The sequence below is a fragment of the Panthera pardus genome, unplaced genomic scaffold (genome assembly GCF_024362965.1).
Source record: "Panthera pardus isolate Hobbes unplaced genomic scaffold, ASM2436296v1 HiC_scaffold_6, whole genome shotgun sequence".
Classification (NCBI taxonomy): Eukaryota; Metazoa; Chordata; class Mammalia; order Carnivora; family Felidae; genus Panthera; species Panthera pardus.
Window position 1 is genome coordinate 125,557,943 of NW_026526991.1, and position 18,113 is coordinate 125,576,055.

The 18,113-nt window shown below is 40.2% G+C and overlaps 1 protein-coding gene across 1 annotated transcript in view; it reads left to right on the forward strand.

Moving 5' to 3' along the window:
* Positions 1 to 18,113, forward strand: part of CUBN (cubilin) — a 273,842-nt gene that overhangs the window by 202,327 nt on the left and 53,402 nt on the right. The window contains exons 50-56 of the mRNA XM_019460669.2: positions 286 to 492; positions 2,724 to 2,873; positions 5,060 to 5,181; positions 5,669 to 5,894; positions 7,373 to 7,560; positions 14,103 to 14,259; positions 16,752 to 16,901. Coding sequence (XP_019316214.2) covers positions 286 to 492; positions 2,724 to 2,873; positions 5,060 to 5,181; positions 5,669 to 5,894; positions 7,373 to 7,560; positions 14,103 to 14,259; positions 16,752 to 16,901 — 1,200 coding nt within the window. The remainder of the gene's footprint in view (positions 1 to 285; positions 493 to 2,723; positions 2,874 to 5,059; positions 5,182 to 5,668; positions 5,895 to 7,372; positions 7,561 to 14,102; positions 14,260 to 16,751; positions 16,902 to 18,113) is intronic.

The following is an 18,113-nucleotide window of genomic DNA, read 5'->3' on the forward strand; positions in this document are numbered from 1 at the left end:
AATCTACCCTACAGGAAAATAAAGAAGCTGTTTAGTTTTACACATATTTCCAAACTCTCAGAAACGTCTTCTGTAGAAATTCACACAAACTTCCATAGACACTCACAGAAACTCACAGAAACTTCTCCATGCACGAACCAGCCCTTCACCCATAATCTTAATGTCATCTACAAAAACAAAGCAATAAAAATCTTGTTGTTATTTTCGTTGTTATTGTATTATTTACATCTTCTGTTATGGCCTGGACCTCACTGCTACTTTCTCTGTTGCCCCTTTTTTTCTTAGTATGTGGTGGGTCCCTTACAAATTCCGCCAAAGGAAACTTCACTTCCCCTGGCTATGACGGAGTCAGTAATTACTCAAGAAACTTAAATTGTGAATGGACTCTCAGCAATCCAAATCAGGGAAATTCATCCATTTACATTCACTTTGAAGATTTTTACCTGGAAAGTCACCAAGACTGTCAGTTTGATGTCCTTGAGCTACGAGTGGGTGAGTTCAATCAAAGAGCATGTTCTCCCAGTTTATTTTTTTATATTTTTTATTAGAGAGAGAGAGAGAGAAAGCACATGCAGTGGAGTGGGGCAGAAGGAGAGAGAAAGAATCTTAAGCGGGCTCCATGCTCAGTGCAGAGCCTATCTCCAGGCTCGATCCCACGATCCTGGGATCACGACCCTGGGATCATGACCTGAGCTGAAATCAAGAGTGGGATGCTCAATTGACTGAGCCACCCAGGCGCCCCAACTGTTCTCCCATTTATCCACGGTATTCTTCTTATACCTGGGGACCACCAACAATGAAGGGACTCACGTGCCTACAATATATGTACATAGAATCCAAAAGAATGTTGGTCAGAAAAAAGCTGTAATTCTGTGGACACCCAGCTGAGGTAACATGCTCTAGTAACAGTGAGTGAGATGGGTCAGTGTTTCAATTGATGTGAGACTTACCCAGGAGAGATTCGGTTTGGGTGTATTCTCTGTCTCTTTTTAATGTTTATGTATCTATTTTCAGAGAGGGAGAGAGAGCAAAAGGCCAAGTGGAGGTGGGGCAGGCAGAGAGAGAGGGAGAGAGAGAGAATCCCAAGCAGGCTCCGCACTGTCAGCACAGAACCCAATGCAAGGCTCCAACTAAGGGAACTGTGAGATCACTACCTGAGAGGAAATCGAGAGTCGGATGCTTAACCGACTGAGCCACCCAGGTGCCTGTCTGTTCTCTCCTCATGAGTTCAGGTGGTCCCTTCAATAATCTTTTAGTACTCAAGACTTCTTTCCTCAGAGACTGGGACTTGGCATGGTCAGAACTGTATCAGTGATTTCCTAAAGTTACAGGAATTCTACTTAGAAATCAAAAGAAGTTTTGCAGTGTACCAGATGGAGAAGCACATGGAAGTTATTTGGGGAATTATCCCCAGAGGAGTCAAGCTTGTCTTTGTTTTCATGATGGAAATGGATTGAGGTTTACTTGGTAAACCATAAGTCTCCAGAATTTTTAAAAATCTGCATTCATAGAAGATGAATCCATTTTAGTTCTTTCTTGCAGTTGAGGAGTGGGTTATCCATCAAATTGCCCCCCATTGTTACATTGACACCCTTTCTGTGGTTTGAAAAAGAGAAATAACGTAACATTGTAGATCGTCTATGCTATTTAAGGTTCACTGAGTTCCATGTCATTGCAAAAAAAATTTTTTTAAAGGAGGTTGAAAGCAGCAGAAACTAGTACAATTAGGTGGTGGCAATGTTCTACGGTGGCTAGGGAAATCATTGCTGACTTTGAGACCATGTCGGACAGAATTTTCAGGGAGAACTTGATAAAGTTTGTGGTCACAGACCAAGGGACTCAGCAGGAGAATCATCTGGACCCTTCTAGGTAGATGAATCTAGAGGAGACTTACGAGGAAAATGGAAATTGTAGTTTGAGAATGTTCTCCGTGTGATTCTGACAAACCCACACCACTGCCACCTGGCTCAAAACCACTGGCTTATTGAATTAAGCAGAGTAGCTGTATATTAAATTTCTTATAGTCCCTCATTTTAGAGACAGTTAAAATACTATATTTTGTTGACTTACGCGATCAATAATATTGATCTGACAGGATAAAGAGAAGATTAAATGTGAGCTCGGCAGGTGTTTTAAAAAAGGTTAATCAAATTACCGTGAAAAATAATCTCCGTAAAAATACTCAGCTCTCTCAACTCTTAGCCTGAGTACTGAATATTCTATTCATTTTAGTTGATTAAATGCAGTGAAGAAATCATTAAAATTTTAGCTAATTATCACTTTTATCTTGATGATATATTTTATCACTGTTGGTATTATATTTTTTACTTCCTAAAAAAAGGCACATCCAAAAGGTTTTGTTTTCTTTTTAATTAATTGTATCTTCTGTTTAGGTATGCTAAAATAGTTATGAAAACACAAATTGGAACAAAATGGCACCTACAGTAGAGAAAGATGCCCATACTAAAAAAGCATGGGTTTTTTTCCTTTGTTTTTTTGTTTTTGTTGTTGTTGTTTGTTTTTACCCTGTTGGAGGGACTCTTTCTTTTGCAGTTGACAAACATAGAAAGGAACTTTGTGAAATGGCAGCTACTACATCAGAATTTCGATGTGTGTCAATAAATACCTTGAAATGTTTTTTATTATTTGTTCCTACTGAATTCATGGAATGTCTTTCTCAAAAGCTACATAAATTATGGCAATTGGCGTATTATTTTGCTCAGGGGATGCTGATGGGCCTCTTATGTGGAGACTTTGTGGACCTTCAAAACCTACAGTGCCACTGGTCATACCTTATCCTCAGGTGTGGATACACTTCGTCACCAATGAACGTGTAGAACATGTTGGATTTCATGCGGAGTATTCTTTTACAGGTAAGACTTGTGATTAAGCTCTCAAACTCTGGCAATAGACTAGTTAACAATTTTTCCCACAAAGATCTCACATCTAGTTTGTTAGATTCATTTCTAGGTAGCTATTAGTTTTGTTACTAATGTCAATGAGATGTTCCAAATTACGTCTTCTAATTGTTTGTTGCCGATATCCAGGAATTTAAAATTTTTTACACGTGGATCTTTAGCCCAGAGATTTCACTACACTCTTACTAGCTTTGGTATTTTATCTGTAGGTTATCTGTGTTTTTTTCTGTGTCAACAATCCTGTCTTCTGCAAATGATAGTATTTGTTTCTTTCAACCCCAAAACTTAATGTTTTTTCTCGTCTTATTTCACTGGCTATGCCACCATCACAATGTTGAACAGAAGGGGTGATAGCATCTTGTTTCTGACCTTAATGTGAATGCCTATGACCTTTTATTGTTAAATTTATTGATTTCTCTTAGGTTTTCAGTAAATACTTCTTATCAGGTTAAAGAAATCCCTTCAATTGTTAGTGTACTTTTTTTTTTTAATTCTGAATGGATATAAGATTTTACCAACTGATTTTTCTGCATCTTTTGAGATGATTCTGTTTTCCTCCTTTAATATATTAATATGACAAGTTGTATATTAAAAGACTTTCTTCTCATTAAACCATCTTTTAATTTCCAGGATAAACCCTAGTTGGTGTGACATGTGTTTTGAACATATTACTAGATATTATTTGCTAATGTTTTTGTACTGGATTTGCATCTGTGACATTCTGCTTATATCTGAAAATTCAACCCAAGACAGACAGCACTGTTCTTTGCTGCTTCTCTGGGCCATCAGAGTTTTTCTAGAGTCCCTTTCTACCAACATGGCCATTCTTTTAGACCCTCAACATTATGTAAAAGTCTCAACTCCAGCCCTTCCTTTTGTGAGGGTCCAAGGCCGTATGTTCTTCTTGTGCAGGTGTTCAAAACCTCAGACCCATATCTCTGGGGCCCACATCTTCGTTCTACATCCTTTCAAACTGATGAACTTTCAGTAGAGGATTACCTCTCAGAATGTGAGAGGTATTCATTTCTGAGACAGAGACAGAGCATGGGTGGGGGAGGGGCAGAGAGAGAGGGAGACACAGAATCCGAAGCAGGCTCCAGGCTCTGAGCCGTCAGCCCAGAGCCCGATGCGGGGCTCAAACTCACGGACCGTGAGATCATGACCTGAGCCGAAGTCGGACGCTTAACCGACTGAGCCACCCAGGCACCCCTACACTTAATTTTTTTATAGATTTTGGAAATCCCCTTTCTTTCTATTAAGTTTACCTATTAGTCAAAATACGTTTTGGTTATAGTTTTATCTAACATCTCTTTGTGTTATAATCAAACAGTTGATTGGAAGAGGGAGTAAAATTGGTCAACCACTTGCCAGTTGACTTTTCTTTATTGAACTGAAAGAAAAGAACGAGGTTTCAGGAAGCAGTATTATTCATGTAGAATGTCAGACCATCCTGTGTTTTAAAAATATATCTGTTCTTCAACTTGCCATGCTAATCTATACTTTGATAGCTGACCACCGACATAAATGCTTTTTATCAAATGACAAATTCTTTAGTTATGCTATGCATCATATTCTTCAAGCTTATATTTATTTTCAGTGGCTTGTTTTCTTTCAAGCAAGGCAATGTTATTACACAGTGTGGGTTATATGCACATCTAATTATTCTCCATTTATGGTACAGATTATCTTCCTTCTCTTTTGTACTAAATATGATCCTGTCTTGGGACACCTGGGTGGCTCAGTCAGTTAAGCAGCTGACTTTGGCTTAGGTCATGATCTCGTGGTTCATGAGTTTGAGCCTCGCATCGGGGTCTGTGCTGACAGTGTGGAGCCTGGAGCCTGCTTCGGATTCTGCGTCTCCCTCTCTCACTGCCCCTCCCCTGGTTGTGCTCTGTCTCTCTCTGTCTCAAAAATGAATAAACGTTAAAAAATGGTCCTGTCTTCACTGTGTGATACTGTTTAACACTATATGGAATTCTGTTAATTTCTAATCTTCTCCCCAGTTTTACTTTGCTTTTTCCACTTTCTTCTATTCATTTATTGTTTTTTTAAAATCATGGCTGTAAGACCTACTTACTTTGGCTTTGCGGAGATTTTTTTTTTCTTGTATCTAATTTAGAAGTTTACAAATCTCGTTTCAGACTGTGGTGGAATACAGCTGGGTGAGAGTGGAGTGATCACAAGTCCCAACTATCCAGCCTCTTACGACAGCTCGACTCACTGTTCCTGGTTGTTAGAAGCCCCACAAGGCCATACCATCACTGTGAGTTCTGATTCTGTTCTGGAACAAAAATACCACATCCTGTGTGGAAACGGATTTCTTTTACTAAGCAAGCAATTAGAATAGGTTTTGATCCTGCAATCAGATCATCCTCTTCCCCAAGTCTTCTCTCGTTAGAGTGCAGACATTGGCATCTCCAAGTGTACGGTTACTGAAGAAATCTAGTTTGCAAGCATAGGAGAGCGTATATGTAGACGATGTTCCCCACCCAGGAGAGAAGTGCAATCGCATTGTTGATGTGAGCGTCCATCCCAGCCCGCTGGACTGTGGCAGTCTCTCTAGTGACTGCGGTTCCAGGAGGAACATCTCCTCTCAAAATTTCCAGTAGAACGTCCAATAAGGAAAAAGAGAAGAGGGCAGGGGAGAATGAAATAAGAGACATAAACACAAAATTAGATAAATCAAAACAAAATAAAAAGGTCTGTGAACAACACAGAGTCCTCATTCTTGCTTTTTTTTTCTCCTGCAGCTTACGTTTAGTGACTTTGATATCGAAGCCCATGCAACCTGCGCTTGGGACTCTGTAACCGTCAGGAATGGCGGTTCTCCTGGATCGCCCCTAATAGGACAATACTGTGGAAGTTCAAACCCCAGGACGATCCAGTCTGGTTCCAACCAGCTGGTGGTGATTTTTAACTCGGACCATTCGGTGCAAAATGGTGGATTTTATGCTACATGGAACACACAAACTTTAGGTAAAAGGAACATGCATTTTTAATTGATCTGTTCTTAAAATGTATTAGCTAATTTAACAAGTATGTATTTTATGACTACTCTCTGCCAGACTGAACCCAGAATGTTATACCCGTGTCATCTCATGTACAACCTCGTAAGGAAGACACAATATCAATACATATTTTTTCCATTTCGCATGGATAGAAACTGAGGGTAGGTGGGTTGATAATTTTTCCAGGTCGTGAAGCTAATAATTGGTAGAGTCAGGATTTGAATAAAGTCACTGGGCCCAGAAACTTTGATCTTAACACTTCACCATGTTGCCTAAATGGGCAAAAAGGCATGGCATAACCAGAGAATCGAAAATAATAGAAAATATGTATTGGAATCACAAGTAGTTTGGAATATTTGGAGCTTGGAGGCAGAAGGCTGGGTGGTAAGCTGAGGGCAGGAATCTAGGTGGTCCATATCACGAAGAGCCTTGTCTTCTCTGTTGTCCCGTGAGCAATGGGGAGCCATTGAAGAGTGTTGAGCAGCAAAGTGACAAGATTTGTGATTTAGAGTGAATGCTCTGTATGTGGCAAAATATAATAGATTTGATTTCAAAAGGGTAGTTTTTCTGTATGTAAAGTATGAACTTCATGGAAATTCCCAGAAAACATAAGAACTTGCACTGGATACTTTAGTCAGGATTACTTTAAAGCCTTGCAGCATCACACAGGGCAATTCTTTCTAGAAGAGTCAGAGTTATTGTGAAAAGCTTTTTGTGGAATGAGTCAAACTTTATCTTATTAAATCTGTTGAAGTCATAGGGGAGTTTTAGATGCACCACTGGCTTTCCAAGGGTTTAAAAGCAAAAGATAACAGGGAATACTCTTTAACTTAACTTCATTTTGTTTGGAATTCATATTTTTTCTTTTGTCATCTCTTAAGGACATATTTTAATAGTATAAAATAATTCTAGATTTTCTTTCTTTCAATCCATGTAATTTATTTTCATCCATTAATGTATCAATATGAACAAAGCAGATTCCTTAATGGAAGAAATCTATCCTCTTGAAAATCATTTTCTCTAGTCCTGGATGTTAGAGTAAAATCATAAATGAGTGTAGACTTGTATTCTCATGTGTTCGCAGTAACAAAACACAGAACGTAGAATTGTTGCTACTCAAATACTATATAGCTTCAAGGGGAGTGAAAAATAGTGCTGTTGTTTGAAAACAGAATAGAAATCTATCCTTTTTATGGCAAGGATTAGTGGTCTCGGGTGAGTTCAATAGAAATGTAACAAAACAGTAACAGCTGAAGCTTCCTCTGGATTCAGTGCCCCTTACACTTATGGGGAGTTCTTGTCGCATACCTGCCCTGAAGGCCAGTGACTCACAGGTAAGGAGACTGAACTCTCACATTGAGAAATGTGTCTCCTCTGGAAGTTTTGGACTACTAAAATTGTTATTTTCCTCTCAAATTAATGACTTCTTCTGTGACAATTTTTCAGGCTGTGGGGGAATACTTCATTCAGACAATGGTACAATCAGATCCCCTCACTGGCCTCAGAATTTTCCCGAGAACAGCAGATGTTCCTGGACAGTCATTACTCATGAAAGTAAGCAGTTGGAGATCAGCTTTGACAACAACTTCCTAATCCCCAGTGGTGACGGACAGTGTCAGAACAGCTTTGTGAAGGTGAGTGGGCTTGTTTATTTAATGGGAGCCGAACTGGTTTTGTGAACATAACCATTTAGACCAGAAATGACTCATTGCCTCTAGAAGTAAGAAAAAGACAATTTTGTTGCTTGGGTTTCTTGAATAAAAGCATGAAAAATCTCACTTATTTGGAGTTAAAATTTGAACCACAATACCCAACGTATTGTGACTTTTCATTTGCGAGTACATAGGCAAGTGACTTAACTAAGGACACTGTTTTCTGGCTTTATTAAGTTCTTCTTGAGCGCTTGGGGTTCTTCCTTACCATGGAAACTAAAGAAAGAAGGCCAGGGTTTTTTTTGCTATGTTCTTTCTTTCATTCGTTCATTCGTTCATTTTTGGTTTTGTTTTCTAATAGACCCTCCAGGACAAAACAAATGTAAGGCAACATTTAAAATGTGCTATAAAAATGACAGAAAGCTAGAGATGTGGCTGGTGTCAGCCCCCACTGTGGGCTTCAGGAGCCCACAAGCTAAGAAGAACATGGGAGGCTCACCTAAAATGATGGCAGTGGGGCGGTCAGGAAGGCTCTCTTTTTCTAAAGTTACTGCTTTAGAAAAGCACTTTGGGTGGCACCGACCTCACTTTTCACTGGTTTATAAATGTGATGACAGTGAGATAAATTCATTCCATCTGTGCTATTTTTCATGTCATATGTTATATCTCTAAGAGACCTTTCTACCTGTTAATGGAACGGACATCGGCCTTAAGTTCACATTAGCCTAGACTTCATTCATGTCTCTTGCATTTACTACCTGCATGTTCTTCTGTGAGCTAATTACACATTTGTCCTTAAATGACTCAACCTAAAAATAAAGAGAACAATTCGCCCTTTAGTGGGACTGTCTTAAGCATTAGTGGTAATATGATATAATAACACGAACAGTGCTAGGTACTTGAATGTGAAACCACCTAATGAATAGCAGTGGCCTTTTTCTGTTGGGTGTTATTATTTTACATCATCTTTCACATTATGTTTTATATCTACCTGATCCATGCTGTTTAAATAAAAATCCCATACTTTTATAAAATATGTCTACAATAAAACACATTTAATACGAGTTTTCCTAATTGCTTTTTTTCATGGAACAAATGAACTGTCTCTCAGGGATTGAGTCAATAGCAAATGCATAGACATACATAAAGCCTTTCACATTCATCAGTTGTACAAATGGAATATGAAAAGTTATTTACGCCCATTTCTCCTCTTTTTTAAAAATTTTTTAAATGTCTTATTGATTTTTGAGAGAGAGAGAGAGAGAGAGAGAGAGCAAGTTGGGGAGGGTCAGAGAGAGAGGGAGACAGAATCTGAAGCAGACTCCAGGCTCTGAGCTGTCAGCACAGAGCCCAACACGGGGCTGGAATTCATGAACCTCAAGATCATGACCTGAACTGAAGTTGGACACTTAACCTACTCAGCCACCCAGGTACCCCAGCCCATTTCTCCTCTGGACCGAACGGGAACCCCTCTGACCTCTGGCAAAGCCAACATAATTGGCAGGTGGAATCCACTGGGAGCCCTGCTCAAATTAAGTGGCCTGGGAAGCACTCTTTCTCTGCCAGGACTGAGCCTCCTGTTTCTACCAGGAGACACTGAGCAGGGTGGGCAGAACCAGCAAGAGGGACCAGCTCCAGTGAGCGATCCTTAACCTCACACCTTATACAAAAATTAACTAAAAATAGACCACACACTGAAATGTAAAGTACATGCTATGTGCTTTTAGGAAAAAAAATAACAGAAAATTTTCAGGACCTAGAGATAGATGAACATTTCTTAGATTAAACATCAAAGGAGTGATCCATAAAAAGAAAAATTAATAACTCTTACCTCATCAATTGGGGTGGCTAGGTGGCTTAGTCAGTTAAATGTTGACTTCAGCTCAGGTCACAATCTCACGGCTCATGGGTTTGAGCCCCGCATTGGGCTCTGTGCTGATAGCTCAGAGCCTGGAGCCTGCTTCGGATTCTGTGTCTCCCTCACTCTCTCCCCCTCCTCCACTCGTGCTTGGTCTCTCTGTCTCTCAAAAATAAATAAACATTAAAAAAAATCTTAGCTCATCAAAATTAAAAATATTTTGTTCTGTGAAAGCTTTTATGAAGAGGATGGACAGACAAGCCACAGACTGGGAGAAAAGACGTACAAACCACCTATCTGGCAACAGAGTGCTATCTAGAATACATACAGAACAGTCAAGCCCAGCAGTAAAAATACAAAGAATCCAACTGGACTATGGGGGAAAGATTTGAACAGATATTTCACTACAGAGGATGTACAGATGGTAAATAGACAATGGAAAGATGTCCAACATCACTAGCCATTAGGAAAAATGAGAATTAAAGCCCGAAGGAGATATTGCGACACACTTTTCAGAATGCCAGAAATAAAGAGTAGTCACAACACTGAATCCTGGCAAGGTGGTGGAGAAGCTGTCATCACTTACGCATTGCTAGCGGGAATGTAAAATGGTACAGACGCTCAGAAAATGGTTCAGCAGTTTCTTATAAAACTAAACATACACTTGCTGTAAGATCCAGCAACTGCCCTCTTAGACATCTATCCCAGAGGAATGAAAACTATGTTGACATAAAAACCTGTATACAAATGTTCATTTCAGCTTTATTTGTAATAGCCAAAAATTGAAATCAGTGCACATGTCCTTCAACAAGTGAATGGCCAAGCTGTCACATACCTACCAGGGAATGCAGGTCCTCAGTAAAAGCAAACCAACCACTGACCCACTAACCATTTGGACAGATAACCATTGGGGCAGGTGAAAATAGCCAATACCCAAAGGTTACATACTCTTTTGTTCTATTTATATAACATTTTCAAAATAACAATACTTAAAAATGAACGACAGCCGTAGGTTAGAAAGATGTGGGTGTGGGAGCAAATTGTATATGATTATAAAAGGGCAACTCTAGGAACCCTTATGGTGTTGGGATTATTCATCATCTTGAATGTGTGGTACATAACTGAACACACACATGCGCACACACACACACACATATGAGTATAAGTAAAATTGAGAAGTTGAGTAAGATCAGTGGACTATATCAACATCAACATCCTGGTTATGATATTATACTCTAATTTTGCAAGATGTCAAGGTTGAGGGTCACTGGGAAATGTGTACAAGAGATTTCTCTAGATTATAGCTTATAACTGCATGTGAATCTGTAGGTATCTTAATAGGCAATAATTTTGTTTAAGTTTATTTATTTATTTTGAGAGAGACAGAGACAGTGGAGTGGAGGAGAGGCACAGAGAGAGAGGGAGAGAAAGAGAACCCCAAGCAGGCTCCACGCTGCCAGCACAGAGCCCGATACAGGGCTCAAACTCACAGAACAGTGAGATCATGATCTGAGCTGAACCAAGAGTTGGACACTTACCCGACTGAACCACCCAGGCACCCCAGTAAGGAATATTTTTTAAAAAAATTACTTGAATGATATCATGTACAGCCAGTCGGAATTATACAAACAATAACAAAAGTCAGAAAGTTTTTGACTTAATGACAGCTCTGTGACATTCTGTAGATCCAATATGGTTTTGATGAGTCCTGGGTCATCTGGGCAATGAAATGAGCTCTTGACTGACAAGGCAGCAATGCATATTGAATAACTCTTTGCCATTATTATCATTACAACGCTTACGTCCCTGGGCCAAAAGGTAGGATGTCAGATCCATAATTAATGGCTTCAGGAAAGTATAAGCCCTTGATCATTCTTGAAGTTCTTAATTAAAGCACTTGAGATTCTTTATAAAAAGTTTTATCTGTCACTTTGCCTTTTTAGTAATACTGTAAAAATAGTGCATGCAAATATCTCTCTCTCTCATTAAGTCATATTTATAATTTTTAAACATGTGAATAGAAAAGTTCTGTATACTATTTTCCTGGATAGCAAAGGGGGCATCTTAAAGGATATATTACAGAAATTTGGAAGTGTGTGATTCTTTCCTGATGCTTTAAAAAATTTTTTTAATGTTTATTTTTGAAAGAGAGGGAGAGAGGGAGGGGGAGAGAATGAGTGGGGGAGGGGCAGAGGGAGTAGGAGACACAGAATCTGAAGCAGGTTCCAGGCTCTGAGCTGTCAGCCCAGAGTCTGACATGGGGCTCAAACTCACAAACCGCAAGATCATGACCTGAGCTGAAGTCGGACGCTTAACTGACTGAGCCCCCCAGACGCCCCCTCCTGATGCTTTTTTTGATTTTAGATATTTGGCAGAATATCTGTGCCTTTGTTCTTAGTAACTCCCATGACAGACACCTTCCATATCTGACAAATGGCAACATAATTTGACTTCAGTAATGTAATTAACAGCTGGATACCCAGTGTTTGAAAATCACTGGAAATGATATGGCTTAAAAGAACTGAGAAATAGTAAATCAGTGCTATGAATCAGTTTTACTTCACACCTCTTCCTATGGACTGATCCGTCCATAGAAATAATATTTAATGGCTTGTTATTTCTTTGCTTTCTTTGAGGAATATTCCTGAAAGTAGTATGTTCTAAATGAATAATTTCATTCATATAATTTGATATGAAGAAAATGTTGAATAGTCAAGTAAGACTAATCCAAACCCATTTACCTTCTTGGGCTAGGTAATACTTAGTTGAGGGTGGGGATGGGGGTTGTCTTGTGCATTATAGGAGGTTTACAGTTTCCCTGGCCCCTGGCCCCTGCCCCCTACTACGTGCCAGCCCCCACACCAAATGTTGCAATCAAAAATGCCCCCCAGACACTGCCAAATGTCCCCTTGGGAGGGCACAGTTGCTCCTGGTTGAGCCTCACTCAACAAGGGGGATCTTCCCTGGTTAAACGTGTTGAATGGTCTCTTTTCCCCAGTAACATATAGTTATTACCTAATACCAATATTTTCCTTGAGTCACCCAACATTTTAGTTGCTGTGATCTCTTGCCTGAACGACTGCAGAATTCTCCTGGAGGAACTCCCAGTATTCTCTCTTTTCCTCCTATTTTCCACATTGTAATGATTTTCTAATTTTTTTTTAATGTTTATTTATTTTTGAGAGAGAGACAGAGACAGAGAGACAGAGCATGAGCAGGGGAGGGGCAGAGAGAGAGAGGGAGACACAGAATCCGAAGCAGGGTCCAGGCTTTGAGCTGTTAGTACAGAGCCCAGTGCAGGGCTTGAACTCACTAGCCGTGAGATCGTGACCTGAGCCGAAGTCGGAAGCTTAACTGACTGAACCATCCCAGCACCCTTCACATCATAATGATTTTCAAAAGTATCCTAGAGCCTGTTTTCCACTGGCCCCTTGCCATTTTCAGGACCTTAGCCTGGAGGCTTGCAAGGACTCTGCAACCCTCCTCACTCCTCAGTTTGCTCTCCGTTCCTTGAAATAGCCCCGCCCCTTCCTGTCACAGGTGCTTCTTCAGGCAGTGACACCCTCCCCAACCCAGGTGAAGCCCCCTGTTATATACTCTAGCTAGCTCCATGACAGCTCCTTTCACGGTTGGAACTCTGCATTGGAAGTGATTCTATGGGAGCAGCTGGGTGGCTCAGTGAGTTAAGTGTCCAACCTCAGCTCAGGTGATGATCTCACGGTTAGTGAGTTCGAGCCCTGTATTGGGCTCTGTGCCAGTTTGGATCCTGAAGCCTGCTTCAGTGTTTCCCTCTCTCTACACCCCTACCCCGCTCATGTTGTCTCTCTCTCGCTCTCAAAAATAAATAAACATTTAAAAAAATTTTAAATGATTCTATGATTACTATTTTTCTCTGGTTAGGCTGGTTAGGATTGGCTTGATTTGGAATTTTAATGCTCACAATTTATTCCTCAGCAACGACCTTTCTCATGGGTTCAAATATGAATTACTCCTTTTACAGTGGCCAGACCAATGAAATGACAGCCTAAGTCCACTTGGGAGTTAGGAACCCAGTTTTCGGTAAATAGCACCTCGGGGCCGAATCTCACCCTTTCTTCAAAATGAACCTTAAAGGTGAACACTGCCAGGAAGTCTTCCATGACTTATTCCAGTTCATGATGATTACATGTATACTTGGAATTCATGTCCCTTTTCCTCAAGCTCTACAAATGTATTAATTTCCATGGGCTTCTTGGTACATGTTGTCTCCTTGCAGCCCACAGTCTGCCGTCTACCCGGGACAAATGATAAGCCTCACAGTAGCACACATCACTGCTCTGTCTCCCTTGACACCTTATGATCTTAGCTAGATCAGGCCAATGAGGAGAAGGTAAGAAGAATATGAGTAGTGGTTGATTTTTTTTTTTTTTTTTTTTTTTTTAGAAATCACTGCCTAGCTACATGAAAATGGTCAGTCTCTTTGCAAGAGTCAAGAATGGGATATCTCATTAAAAAGCAGCTTAAAAACACTATTCTCAAAAGAAAATATTATAGATTTGCATGTGTTTGATTTACTACCGTGTTTAGGTCTATTACACCCCGGTTCTGTGAATTTTCCAGCCTAAGCACATTAGACTATCTACAGGGGAAAACTTCAAGCATTAAGTCGTGTCTATGGCTCTGCTAGGTGTGGGCAGGAACTGAGGAAATGGACAAAGCCCTGTTAGCCTCGAGCTGTGGCAATGTGGCTCCCGGTTCCATCATGACACCAAGAAATGCATTCACAGCCGTGTTCCAGTCTCAGGAAGCCCCGGCTCAGGGCTTCTCTGCATCCTTTGTGAGCCGTAAGTAGCCCTAAAAGCCAAACCGGGTGGCCCTTCAAAGGGTGGGGCTGCCGCAGGCAGGCGTGTGGGAGAGTGGGGGCTGAACCAGGGTTGGCTGGACCTGGGGGTTCAAAGGGGAGAGGGAGGGTCGCCTGATCCTGATAGCACACTCTTCTTTCAAAAACCCGTGAGAGTTGGAGCTGAATTCAATGGGAGGCCAACTGAGAGATGACGGAGAGGGCTTGAGTGCCACCAGCCAATGTCTAAAAATGACCCTAACACCCAGTGTGGGGCAGGAATTAGGGAAGCCCAGGAGGCTGGTAATTAGTAGACAATCGGTGTGCCTGGTGAGCGGCACCCTGGCCTCCATGGAAATCACCCTGGGGCTTTTTGAACCCACTGAGTGTTGGATGGTCGGGCCTCACTTGACCCACCGGAACTCACAATTTCTACCTGTGGGGACTTGCATGTTTTCACTCTCACCCAGATGATTCTCGAAGTCAGTAAACTTTGCGTCACTTTCTTCAGGATTTTCCCTTCCTTCTGCGATTACTACTCACAGATCAGAGTAGCGAGAAATGCGGCAGGTTTCAAGTCTGAGAAGCAGTGATGTGTGCCTGCTGGCTGCGTTCAGAGGAGTAGCCACTAAACACAAACCACTGTTTCGGAACAAGTCTGATGAAAACAATTAGAGAGAGTGATGTAGTGAATAGGTATTTCAGACACGAAGGAGAGACAGTGTGGTGGAAAGGGAGGAAGGAAAGGCCAGCCCAGGCCTAATTCCGGGTCCTCCTTCGCTTGGTTCCTGTGCGTGTGTGTGTGAGTGCATGATTGTATGTTTCAATATCCGTTTAGAAGGATGCTGATATTTTCATATGTGATAGGTCAGGGAGTGATGTGGATTAACTAGTTAGAGGTTATATGCAAACAAATGTCATTTTAGTAGTGCTGATGTGAAATGTTGGGGTATGGGAGTGAACGGTCAAGAAAGAATTCTTGAGACATCTTCGGGGCAAAAACCGTGGTTTTATTAAAGCACAGAGACAGGACCTGTAGGCAGAAAGAACTGCACTGGGGTTGTGAGGACTGACTGATTATATAGTTTCAGGCTGGGAGGACGTTAGGGATAGCTGAGTCTCTAAGGAATTTGGAAGCAAGGTTTTCAGGACCTTGAGGGGCTAGATGTTGTTAGGATAAGGTGATTTACTACTGTCTAGTAAACCCTTAGTCATGAGACCCTTCAGATGTGTATCAGTGTGCCATACGTTTGCAGGATGATTGCTAACTTATATCTTGGGGGGGGGGGTGGTTAGAAATACAGGAAGTTTTCAAAGAGGCTATATATATATAATATTAATTGTATATAATAAATATTATATTATCATATTATTTTCTATTATATTATAAATATATACATATAAATATAAAAAATAATATTTATTTATTTATTTGTTTGTTTGTTTATTTATTTATTTATTTTGAGAGAGAGAGGGAGAGGCAGAGAGAGAGGGAGAGAGAGAGAGAATCCCTGTGGATTGATGTGGGGCTTGAACTCAGGAACCATGAGATCATGACCTCAACCGAAACAAAGAGCTGGGCACTTAAGCTTAACCAACTGAGCCACCCAGACTCCCCCAAAGAGATTTTTATATGTTAAAGGAGACTTACAGGAGGTCGGGGCTAATATCAAGCTAAGGTTGCCTTTTGCCCCTAGCAAAGTATTACCATTGAGGCAGATGAGTTCCTAGAGGAAGGTCACCCTGCCTGCCGTAAGTCCTTGTCAATGGGCTGCAAGTTGTAAGGAAATTTGACTTTTTTCTACATTTCTTTTGCCTTTGTTTTCCACATCAGTAAGAGGATGGTTCTCTATTTCTGACACCAGGGAATCATCCATGTGAGAATTTGATAAGAATTGGCATTAGTAAATTCAACATTTTTAAAAGCAGGCATTGCTTTTGTGGCCTGATTACAATATTAATGAAAATCACATAGTTTTCTAATGTTATTATAAGATATTTTAAAACCATTAAGTGGGGGCACCTGTCTAGCTCAAGTCAGTAGAACATTTTCCTTTTGATCTCAGGATCATGAGTTCAAGCCCTGCATTGAGCATAGAGCCTCCTTAAAAAACAACAAACAAACAAATGAACAAAACCATGTAAGTGTACAAATCGCTTCATCTGTTTTACGTCCTTATCTGCATGAACCATATTCGATCTTTGCCCAGTTATCCTTTCCATATTATCTTCAAATTAAGTGATCTGCAATGGATTTTTGGTAAAATGTCTACTACCTAGCCCCAAACTCTGCAGCATTTTCTAAAACACATAGAATGTACTCATTTTGGCGGCATATGTATTTTAAAAATCAGAGCCCCATCCCCTTAGTTATTGTTTCTTTCATTTGGAATATGTCAGGAAATATGTCTCTAGAGAACTTGAGTCTTTCCCTCGCTGATAAGATCCTACACTTGAGAACAAATGTTCTGATTATGCCTTTTTCTTCCCACGTAGGATGTGGAGGTAATTTCACCAACCCTTCAGGTTACATCCTTTCTCCAAACTACCCAAAGCACTATGACAATGACATGAATTGCACCTACATCATCGAGGCTGATCCTCTGTCCCTGGTCCTCCTGACTGTTGTGTCTTTCCACTTGGAAGGTAAGTTTATTCTTATGTAAATTACATTTAGATTCTTAATAAATGAATGAGTGATAAATAGAGCCAGAGGTGGTATAAATTCATCACTTGAAGGAAATATTTAAAATGTTAGAGTATTTTGGGGCCGCCTGGGTGGGTCAGTCAGTTGAGCATTCTACTCGATTTGGGCTCGGGTCAAGATCTCAGGATACGTGAGATCAAGCTCCAAATTGGTCTCTGCTGGCAGTGTGGATTCTGCTTGAGATTCTCTCTCTCCCTCTCTCTGCCCCTTCCCTGCTCGCGGGCATGTTCTCTGTCTCTCAGAATAAATAAACATTAAAAAAATAAAATGTTAGAGTATTTTTGATGTAAACATGATTAAAATTCCATTTGGTATTTTAAGACCATATGTACCATTCTATATATTCCCTCCAGATATGAAAAAGTAACATAAGAGCTTTAAGAATGTAACAGAAGCATCATATGAATTGCTTAAAGAAAAAAAAAAAGTCTTGAAAGGTAGCACATGTTAGTGATAGAGGTTTTTTTTTTTTTAAAGATTTTTTAAAGTTTATTCTTTACAAATTAACTTTCCATTTCTAAATTATAATTAGCCTGTAGATTTGTCACGCTACCTCTGTGTAACCCAAATTTCTTTCTGTTTGGGTTAGTCTCCCATGCCCGTGAAAAGCTACAGTAAGCAAAATATCCTACAGTATTCAGCATTGAGGAAATTTATGTTTCATAAAGATAAGAATGACATGTCAGTACTGCTACATTGATAAATTATACAAAGCTTCTCTCACTTTATCCTTTTTCTATGACCTCCTTTTCCCACATCTCTACAGGTTGTAAATTTTGGCACATGTGTTTGCTAAAAAATGCCAAGTATGAATTGATGTCTGTCACTGTGAAAATGGAAAATGAAGTAAAATGTATCTTTTCAGCATTTGCTGGCACAACATCTCTGTAGTATAAAAATGTGTTCACAGTATGTGAAGTATTAGGGGAAGGTAAAACAGTGTATCTAAAATGATCCAATTTTGTATTTAAAAATAACATAAGAGACCAAACAGATGAGCAAAGGGAAAGGGAAGGAAAAATAAGATAAAAATAGAGAGGGTGGCAAACCATAAGAAATTCGTAAATACAGAGAACAAACTGAGGGTTGCTGGAGGGGTGTTGGGTTGGGGGATGGGCTACATGGGTGATGGGCATTAAGGAGGGCACTTG